The sequence below is a fragment of the Balaenoptera ricei genome, chromosome 2, assembly GCF_028023285.1.
Source record: "Balaenoptera ricei isolate mBalRic1 chromosome 2, mBalRic1.hap2, whole genome shotgun sequence".
Lineage (NCBI taxonomy): Eukaryota > Metazoa > Chordata > Mammalia > Artiodactyla > Balaenopteridae > Balaenoptera > Balaenoptera ricei.
The window spans coordinates 59,514,778-59,525,571 of record NC_082640.1 but is presented as its reverse complement, the minus strand read 5'-3'; the positions used below and the strand labels follow the sequence as shown (position 1 = coordinate 59,525,571).

The 10,794-nt window shown below is 42.6% G+C and overlaps 1 protein-coding gene across 2 annotated transcripts; it reads right to left on the bottom strand.

The window, feature by feature from the left end:
• Positions 1-1,725: 1,725 nt before the first annotated feature.
• Positions 1,726-8,495, bottom strand: PSMA4 (proteasome 20S subunit alpha 4). 2 transcript variants are annotated; one of them, XM_059912669.1, is made up of 9 exons: positions 8,388-8,495; positions 6,935-6,961; positions 6,667-6,709; positions 6,221-6,383; positions 4,867-4,944; positions 4,453-4,541; positions 3,859-3,989; positions 3,248-3,371; positions 1,726-2,137 (listed from the first exon to the last, which is right to left on the bottom strand). In XM_059912669.1, exons 2-9 carry the CDS (start codon positions 6,935-6,937, stop codon positions 1,983-1,985), a joined length of 786 nt encoding a protein of 261 aa, XP_059768652.1. In that variant the 5' UTR covers positions 6,938-6,961; positions 8,388-8,495; the 3' UTR covers positions 1,726-1,982. The 2 variants fall into 2 exon arrangements, with proteins under 2 accessions (XP_059768652.1, XP_059768653.1); XM_059912670.1 differs by lacking the exon at positions 8,388-8,495 and adding an exon at positions 8,182-8,373.
• Positions 8,496-10,794: the final 2,299 nt, after the last annotated feature.

Below are 10,794 nucleotides of genomic sequence, written 5' to 3'. Positions count from 1 at the left end.
CACTGCTATTCCTTAAGAGCACTTAATGAGGGATTAGGCTGGGACCCCGTATCTGATTTGACAACACTGCTACGGCTCAATGCACTGGTTCTCATCCCTGGCTGTCCATTAGATCACCCGGGGAGATTTCGAGCAATGGTAATGCCAGGGTCCACTGCAGAGGTTGCTTTAATTGGTATGGGGTATAGCCTGGGTACAAAGAAATTTAAAAGCTTTTCAGATGATTCCAATATGCAGCAAAGCACTTCTCAAACTTCAGCATGAATTAGAAACACATGCAGAGCTTGGTAAAACAGACTGCTGGGCTCTATGCCAAGATTTTTATTCAGGAGGCCTGGGATGGGACGCTAGAATTTGCATTTCTAGCAAACACCCAGGTGACGCTCCACAGACCACACTTTTAAGTAGCACTGCCCTACAGCACTTCCATCAGAGGATTCTATTCTAAGTGACAGCATCCTAAGCAAAGCTCAGCGATGGAGCTCCCTTTGGCCAAACTGAACTATTCTCATCTTTTGGTTCCTTTTCCCCTGTGGCCTTAGTTTCTCTTGCATAACCTTCCACATGGCTTGGGCTGCCGACTGGGAGGAGCTGGTCCTAATGCAAGATCCTCAGTATTCTTTCCTCACATCCACACATCAAGTCTGGCTTGGCTCAGCCCACACGTTCATTCTCAAACCCATCCCTGGAGACAGACATGGTAATCTGGCCAGACTGAGTGATGTGCTCACCTTTGTGAAAGGAGTGGGATTATCTGATTGACAGACCTACCAGGACCACCTGGAGTAGAGGGGCAGAAAACCAGAGTGGAAAACCCGTAGCTTACAGGAATGATGAGCTCAAGGCAGTGGTCACCTCTCGGGGGTAGAGGGAAACAGAGAAGAATGAGACCTGAAAGGGACACACAGGGGGCTTCAAAAGTACTGATTAATTTGTTTCTGAAGCTGGGTAGTGGATACACAGGGCTTTCATTTTAATTCTACCTTTCACGTTTTACTATGTTTGCACATATGTACGTGCATACACACACACACAACTTTTAAGTCCAGTATGAACATCCATCAATATCAAAGGCTGGCAAACGACTCTTATTTCACTAGATAGACTTCTGATAGGGTAGTATCAGATGAGACCTAGAAGGACAGTTCTCCGTTTTGCTTAAATTGGGCTACAGGTTCTCCAAGATGGTAGGGGAACAACGAATAGAAAATCTTCACTGCACAGTTCCCATCTTTCTCTTTTTATGATGTTTACATTTCTGTCCATTTTAACATCTTATTTAAAAGTAACTGGGACTTCCCTGGTGGCGCAGTGGTTAAGAATCCGCCTGCCAATGCAGCGGACACGGGTTCGATCCCTGGTCCGGGAAGATCCCACATGCCGCAGAGCAACTAAGTCCGTGTGCCACAACTACTGAGCCTGTGCTCTAGAGCCGTGAGCCACAACTACTGAGCCTGCGTGCCACAACTACTGAAGCCTGTGCCTAGAGCCCGTGCTCTGCAACAAGAGAAGCCACCGCAATGAGAAGCCCATGCACCGCAATGAAAAGTAGCCCCGGCTCGGCGGCAACGAGAGAAAGCCCACGCGCAGCAATGAAGACGCAACGCAGCCAAAAAAAAAGTAACTGCAAGAGTAGCCACAGTATACATAAAGCGTGAAAAGACCACAGCCCTATTAATCCTGGTATCTTTAAGAGTTATTGCTAGAGAATTTTTTCCTTCACCATTTCCATTCTTTCCAAGTTTTATTCAAAAAAAAAAAAAAAAGAGGGGGAGGGTGATTAAGATGTCCATAAAGAGTAATCATCATTACAATATTCACCTGGACAGCAATAACAAGGACCCAATTCAGTTGGTACCATCCTATTTTCCCACTAGACAAGTTAAAAAAAAGAGGCAAAGCTTTCTCAATGTGGAAGAATAGGACAGCTTTTACACTGAAATGGTGCCCCAAATGAGTTATAAAATCCCTGATTTTGTCTTCTATTTATCCTTTTCTTTCTGTTCTTTTTCTTTCTTCTCACGCTCAGCTTTCGCTTCTTCTTCCTCATGTTTTTTGATCAACTGTTCCACTTCCTTTTGTTTGAGAACTCTGATGACTGTCTTTCCATTCTCTCTTGTTAGTGTGGCAATTTCCACTAGAAGCAAACACACACACTTGTAATACAGGCAGCCATACTTAGACAACACACTTAATAAGCAACCACAGTTTAATCTCTTCATACCATTTGAGCCTTAGTACACCACTTTTCCAAGTTTTCTGCTTAATATAATTCATGGATACTTTCATGGAAACAAAATACCTTCAATATTGTAATGTTTTTATGAATATTTTTACTTTAATATCATCTTTATCTTCACCCATACTAACTTTCTGAGCTGCTGTTCTGTTACTTTTTTGGAAAAAGTACAACCAGCCAATTGCTCTAGCTGGCCTGACCAGAAGGAACCAGTTTCCTTGTTAGAACTTCTGAAGGCTCAGCCAAAATTTTTAAAAAGTACTTACACTTATTTTTCATGAACTTTTCAAAACAAAGGCATGAAAAGCAGCTCCCATGACTATGCATGAGAAAAGCAGACTAATGCCAAAAGGAGGAGAAATTTTGAGAAGGGAAAATTGAGTAGTGCCTCCTTGAAATTAGGCAGAAGTAGACAAGAGGACAATCTGCAAGTAAATGGCATTTTTTAAAGCAACACCAGGAGCTAAGTTATCCTAAACTAAATCAATACGTTAATTTACTACAATTTTTGAAAAACATTATTTACAAATATTGTTTTTTATATGGTCATATAACTTTAGCTAAATAAAGCATTTACAATTGCAAACATGGGCTTAACATAAGAGATCAGTAGATTCAGAAGAACAGAGGGTACAACTCATGCAAATGTTATACCTCTGATAAAGTACACCAAACATATATAACCATATAATTACTTTCATATTCTTTATTATATGTACACATGAGCATAGATATCATTGTCAAGAAGTCGATAAGATAAAATAGCATGGATCAGATTTAACTATGAATATTGAGAACATTCAGGCTCAAGTCCCTCAGCTTGTTATGTAGTGTGGGATGGTGGCTCCAGAACTTGTCAGTGTTGACCTTGGTCAAGTCTTAGGAAATAGCTGTAAGGTCACCTAACTTATAGGGCTGCTGTTTCAGTGCACTATGATAACATGTTAAAGGCCTACTCAATCAATTCCCTCACTAAGCAAACAAATTAGAGGAGTGGACATAAATTACCTTTTTCAGCAGAGAGTTTACTAACATCCATGGTCTTATTTAGGACTTTGATAGCTAAAGCAAGAGCTGACTTCAAAGTCATTTCTCCTTCTTTGTAATCTTGTTTTAACATCGACACAGCTGCCTATAAAACATAAGGAAGAATCAACATAGAGAATTTCCTTTAAATTTTTGCGTTTTTTAGGAACATGAATAATGCCTGAATTATTATTGGCATTATAACCAACATAAACAATTTTGATGGCAGGGAGGGTTGACATGGGATAGGGGTGCGAAGGAGGGATGTTGATGATCTATGAATGAATCCCAGGTATCCATGATTGAATTCAGGGGGTCTGTGAACTAGTATGTGGGAGACTGGGGAACTAGATCTTATTTTCACAACTTCTAACTGAAAATTAGCACTTCCTTTCATTATTACTGTAGGCAATAAACCCTAGTAGTATTAGTAGTACCTGTGACTTCATCACCAATAGAAATCACAGATATTTTCATATCACATTAAGGCTGTTGCAGCTACCTTAAAATGTTGTTTACACTCATCACTACTTTAAAACTATGGCAGTTACTAGACCCTTCGCTACATTCTATAGCAACACAAAAATACTCACAGCGCTATTATTTCCAATGCATGTAGCTTTCCATCCTCCATAATTTCCGCTAGGGTCACTCTGATAGAGCTGAAAGCCATAGTGCTTATCCCAGCCAATGTAAAGCAATGAAACACCAAAGGGACGTTTTCCTTTAACAGAGAAAAAAAGAGCCAAACATACCAACAATCTAAATTTAGTATCACTATGGTTACTTGAGCTCAGTGGCTAACCCCTTTTCTGTGAAGTTAAGCATTCATAAACTGTTCCGTGTTCTGGCCACCATAGGTAAGCTCCATCAAAAATTCCACTTTTGTTTCTAGGATTTGGATGCAGCCAGGAGAGGGAATAAAGACAAAGAGGACCAGTGCTAAATTTCATCATTATGTAAAAAGCAATTTGTTTCCTCATTTGAAAAGGTTATTTTGGCCTTTCAATAGTCTATTAATAAAATGTTTGATAGTCCACATAATGGAAGCCAGTTAGTTCACGAAGTGAGAATGTATGAAAAGTGTCTACTTATTTCATTTTGAATTTCATTTTACCATCTCAAAAAGGTTATTACTCATAAAACGTTTTATCTTTTGGGAATAAAATTTCCAAAAGTTTCAGTACCTCCAAACTGTGTATAAGCTTGCTTGATATCACACAGTGCTGTGACCAACTGCTCACAAGGAATTGGCTCCTGATACTGCAATAAATACCTAGGATAAAGAAACTGGCATATGAATAGTTTTCTCTAAAACACTCTATATACACACTCTAAGCAAAATACCCTCTGAAAAGAAATCTCTGCCATGGGGTCAACATAATAGTCACTTATAAACAATCTAAAGGGGGAGAGTAGAGGGCATGGCAACATCTTAACAATCATACAGTAACTAATATTTTACAAGTTTGGTTAAAGAAAAAAACACTGTAATTTGCAATTAATAGGTTTTTAATGACTTTAATCTTTACAAAAAATGAGTTCTTAGAAACATCGAAACTAATTTTACATATCATCAATTATACTATTTATGACCATACCTTTGAGCAATGAGCCTCAGTTCATTAGTCAGAACATTAGCATCAGAAGTTATGCCTGCCACACTGCAGGCCATATCCCTTGAGGAAAAGAAAGACATTTATCTGTAAGCAGGGAAGATGTTTACCAGGGGTATTTTACAAGTTTTAGAAAGTACTAAGCTCTATTAGAAATTCACCATGCTTCCTCTCAGCTGCTACACCCTTCAGACAAAACCTATGTGTGTTTTATCTTTGTAGGAAACTTTCAACTTAATGTCATTCAACACATAAGATAAATAAATGCACACTTAAGTTCTTCACAACAGATGTATTTACCATCACCACCCTGTGAACAGGGCAAGAGAATAAACACTAGGAAGCTAGGGTAAATCCCAAGAGGATTCAACCACAAGGAAGAAAAAGGTTTTGCTAGACAGGAAGACAGACTACCGCACGCTCTTGGGTAGTAAGTACTCTCACCTCCTAAGGCCTAACTTGATGGGGGTGAGGGTGAGGGGACCCGAAGGGCAGGATATTTTATGAGCCTGCCTAGGAAGCGCAGGGCTAGGCTTACAGGGAGTATGCATTTCCTTTCTCTACCCCCCTGTTCCCTGAAAGCTGCCCCGGCTCTCCTACAGCCTCGACACCCTCTGGCACTGTGCCTAATCAAGCCTGCAAGCTGCTGAGGGGCCCAACAGTGACTCTGTGGAGGAATGACACTTTCTTGGGTGAGTGTATCAAAAAGGCCCTATAACCAGAATTCACCTGGCTCACCACTGAAGGGAAAGTCTCCAATGAGCAAATCCAGCTCTCTGCTAGCTGCAAAGCCCTGAACATCCAACTGTAACAGAAACTCACTAAGTGTACAGGGCTTGTCTAAACTTTTCCCAGACCTTCAGGAGGCCTGTTCTTTGGTAAGATTCAGTATAATTCAAAATAATTCCTGAGTAACCATTATTATAAACAATACCTTGAGGGCCTCCCATATGCCAAACACTGTGCTAATTTATCTCATTCATTTTATTTTATTTCATTAAACTGCCACAACCACTCTAGTAGGCTCTGAAGCCCAGAGAAGTTGAACAATGGGTGTGAAGTCACAGCTTGCATTGGTGGAGCCCAGATTTAACCCAAAGCTGTGTGACTACCAAGCTTGTACTCTTATCACTATACAATGCTGTTTCTCCACTAAGTACTTGACCCTGCACTTAAAAAGAATAACATATGGTCCTGGGCCTCAAGGAAGTTTCAAGCAAATAAGTTAAAAGGAAAAAATTTCAGAAGTAAAAACAGAACAAACTGTTCAATTCTATCATGTCACATGCAATAGCCCTCCCAAAATATGATGAGATGTTTTCCCTAAGATTTCACTTACTCATTCAGTTTATAAATTTTTTCAGAAAAAAAGACTTCATCAAGAAGCTTGTGGATGTTACGTCTCTCTGCTGCAAGCAGAACACCATCATTTGCTAAAATTCCCAAACAGGTGCCTGCGTGTCCTATAGCTTCCATGGCATATTCAACTTGGTACAAGCGACCTACAAGACACAAGCAGTGAGAAACCGAGACTCTCTTCCTTGTTCGTGCACCACTGGTTCAAGAGAATCAGCAACAACACTGGAGGGCTACAAACAAGAGTTCCACTTTTACTCATAGTCCTATGATGTACATAATCAACCTGGTGATCATCACTTCAAACTACAGAAAGGATGAACAACTTAGTATTAAAAAAAGTTTGTAGATTCCCCATCCACCCCTAAAATTCAAACACTTAAAAAAATTTTTTTTTATTTGAGACAGATCAAACAATTTATATTTTACCTTCTGGAGAAAATATAGTGGTCCTGGAGTCATATCTTCGAGACTGCAAAGGAAAAACATACAAGTGATTCCTACCCACTTTTAGTAAGCCAACTCCTGTAAACCCACAAATCATTTTACAGAACACATCCTGGTATACAAAATTCAGAGAGTGGGAGGAAACTGGTAAGACATCATTCCATTTCAATTTTCTCATGCAAGTCTGTAAGCTGAGTACAAGCAATACAATTTATCAGGCAACAGCTTACTGGCATGTGTATTAACTCACCATGTTTTCTGAACTTTATGATAATTCCTGTAAAAAGAAAATAGGATAATTATTAAAACGAAACTTACAATTTAAAAAGCATTTCTTGACTTGAAAAAAAAATGTTTTCTTCACTCTCTTCATTCAGCCAACATTTACGGTGCACCAGGCACTATGCTAAATGCTGGAATGCCAGCATGGGTAAGAGCAATCCCTTTCCTAAAGAACGTACAGTTTGGTGGCCAGGTGAGGGAGGAAGACACAGAAGGACAATTATAAAGCAATGCGGAAACAGAGGCACTAAGGGTAGAGTGGGAAGAGGGTCGGAGAAAATCAAGAAAGTATTTTTTGCGAAACACATACAGAAAATGAGCCCAAATTAGAGATGGGAGAGGCAGAAATAAGGCTGAGAACATTTAGGTCTAAGAGGAAGAACAGGGGAAGAAAGAAGGGAAAGGCATTCCAGGCAGAGGAGAGAGCTTGAGCAAAAGGCACTGAGGCAGGATAGCTTAATGGGCGAGAGAAATTGCTGAAGTTAAAAAAATATGAAAAAACGAAAGAACTAAGCAAGTATCCAGACCATGTAGAGCTTTGAATGCCAAGCTAGCTAAGAGGCTTAGGCTTTCTCCAGAGAATGATACGGGGTCCTGAACTATGAAGCGGAGGAGCGGGATGGTAATCTTTGGCATCATTACTATTACTGCAAAAGACAACACTGGGGCTCAGCGTGGTTTGGTGGAAAAGCCAAACTTCGGCCTCCAGAACCAATTTTCCCAAATTCTAGAATATCGGTAATTAAAAATGGAAAGATAAGCAGGGATCAGGTCCCGAAAGCCGGCGTGCCCAGGTAAAAACTATGAATTCTATCTCTTAAGCAATGGGGCTCCAAAGAATGATGCTGGGCCAAAGAGCCACAGGAGCTGACCGGCATTTTAGAAAGATCGCTCTGGCTGGTGAAGACTGGGGCAAGGTAACCAGTTATGAGGCTGCTGCAACACGCAGGTGAAAGGTAAGGCTAGCCCTGAGCAGAGAGCCAGGAGAGCAAAGAGAGGAGACGGCCGGGGCTTCTGATTCGCGAGAGAACACAACTTTCTCATCTCCACGCCAGACGCAGGACAACGGCCCGAGGCGAGTTCACCTGCACCTCCTTTCCCGCAGGTTTACTTTCACTACGGACTCTTACAGTGACGGAGGCAGCCCTACAACTCTGTCCTGCCCACCGGCCCCACGCCCGCCCCGCCGCTCGAGCGTCCCCAGCCCCGTGGTGCCTGCTCAGTGCAGAGAAGTCCGACGGCGGCCGTCCGGAGTCAGTCCCGCGGCCGGTCCATCACCAAGGAGCCGGTGCAGAGTCATCATGTCCACGGTTCCTCGGCGGCCGCTGCAGGCCGGGACCAGCTCTGCCGCGACGCTCAGGATCCCCGCCCGCGGAGAGAGCGGCCAAGCTTCCGCGAGTGCGCAAGGGGCAAAGGCTCACCGAGGGGAGACGCTGAAGAGCCTACACCGAGCTCTTTCTCCGCGAGAGAAAATCCACCACCACTGCCTGAGTATCCGCTGCTAATATGGCCCCCGCGCGTGCGCAGAGCCACCGGGGGGGGGGCGGGGCAGCCGAGGACGCGGAACTCCTTCCGGGGGGCGGAGCGAGCGCCGCTTGTCCTCGTGGGAGCTGGGGAATTGAGGTTCGGAGGCACTGGCAGGGATCCTCAGCCCGATGAGGGGGCACTAGAACACGGGGAGCGGGGCAGGAAGACCCTGGCCAAGGAGGAAGTGGAATTATAGCTAAAGTCCCTTTTCCACTGTTTGCGCTTTATTTTCACTTTCGCTTTCTATTCAGCACTAAGCCATAGGCCCAGGAGAGCACTGGTGTGGGACCGCCTGTTAATTGCTTGCCTTTCCTGCCCTGTTCTCAAAACGGACCCAAGCACGTCAGACGTTACCCTTCACTCTGCCTCTTATCATCTCCCTTCTTGAATCTGTCTTCCACTTTTATCGCTGATACATACATGCCTTTTGGGGCATATAAAGCATATTATGGTGGGGTTTACACCTTTGGGAGAACTTTCACCTTAGTCTCCTCCTCTTTCACCTCGTTAGAAAGGATTCCCCTGACCAACCTAGTTAAAGCAATACCCTACCATCACCGTACACACACGTTATCTTCTATACAGAAATTGTCATGTTTATTTATGTGTTCATTATCCATCTCTCCTTTCCACTCTTTTTTTCATCTGGCTTCAGTCTCTATGCAAACTATCTACTATTCATGTTTTAAGTTTCTTCGAGGTAGACGCTTGACTAGGTCTGAATTGATGTGTAGTCATTTGATCATAGTCTCCTCCAAGAAGAGGTCCACAGGGTAGGGACTTCGTCCTCTTCATGTTGGGCAAAAAATTATTATTGAGGGATCTGAGCTTTGAAAAGGAGGTAACCTGGGAATGAGTTGTGGTTTGAGGTCTCTCCTTTCATTTCTGCTTCCCAGGCACACAGGGAGGTGAGCCAAGGCAAAATGGCAAGGGCCACACCCAGACAGGTGGTGTTCTGAAAGCATCCTTAGGTGGCAGTGTAACTTACGGAAGCTCTCTGAGGATCCCTGCCACCTTAGTTCATTCTGACGAATTGAGCATTAAGAGTTTTAAATGAGAGGCAGAATTTATTAGGTCAAAAGAAGAGGGATCAGTTGAGATAAAAGAGCAGAAGTAAAAATGAGTTTAACAAGTTTGAGTGACAGAGTAGCTCAGTCTGGCTAGAGTGAAGACGTCAATGAAGGGAGGAAAGGAGGTAAAGGCATTTTAGGCCAAACTGTAGAATGCCTTCAATGCCAGAATTTTTTCTCTGTAGGTGGTGGGAAAAGAGGATTAAAGTGATGTTTTAGGATGATGAAGCCTCATGATCTCCCATTCCACATGTTCCTCCTACAATGTGGCATGGATGCTTCCCATTGAGAGGTTTTGTGTCCCCTTCCCCTGAATCTGGGTGGGCCTGTGACTGCAACGGAAGTAACATCATATGACTTCCAAACGCAGGTCATAAAAAATAAATTTGTCTTGTTCTCTTGGGAAGGTGTTTCTTGGAACCCTGGCACCATGCCATGAGCGAGCAGAGACCAAATGGAGAGATATTCCACCAACAGCCCGGATGAGGTTCCAGCATGACTGGCCAGATTTGTGAGTGAGGATTCCTCTAGATGATTTTAGTCCCCCATCATTGAATCTCCCCCAGCACTGAGGTCTTCCCAGCTGAGGCCCCAGGCATTGTGGAGTGGAGACAAGCTGTCCCAGGGCCTGTCTGAATTCGTGACCTGAAGAATCCATAAGATATAAAAAATTGAGCTTTTAATCTACTATGTTTTTGGTTAAATTGTCACACAGCAATGTATTGTAATGAGAGTTTTTATCTGGCCCTAATATGAAGGCTGTAAGGTGGAGAGATTAAGGATAATAACGCCAGAAAGTAAAGTTCTGTTGCAGTCTAGAGGGGATAAAAACCCGGACAGAAAAAGATACTTGCAAGAGTAGAGTCTTTGCTGGAGGTATGGTATTGATTCCCAAATCTAGAACTGGTTTTCCTCCTCATTGGTGGAAAGAACCAAAGACCAGCACTTGTAGGCGTGCGTTCATTCTAACAGTTCATCAGACGGTTCTCTATTAAGGCTGTGCTAGGGGCCTGGCACCAAGCTAGGTTCTGAAGATAATGAAATAAATATTATTCAATTTATGCCACCAAAGAGTTTATAAACTACATTGACCTGATTGATTGGAGATAAGCTAGGGCAAACACCAAATAGTAAAATATCAATGCAAGGCAGCCCGTATTCAAATATCTAAAGAGTTGGTCAGCAATATTTGCATTAAGATAATTCAGTGGAAGAGAATCCATGTTAGCAG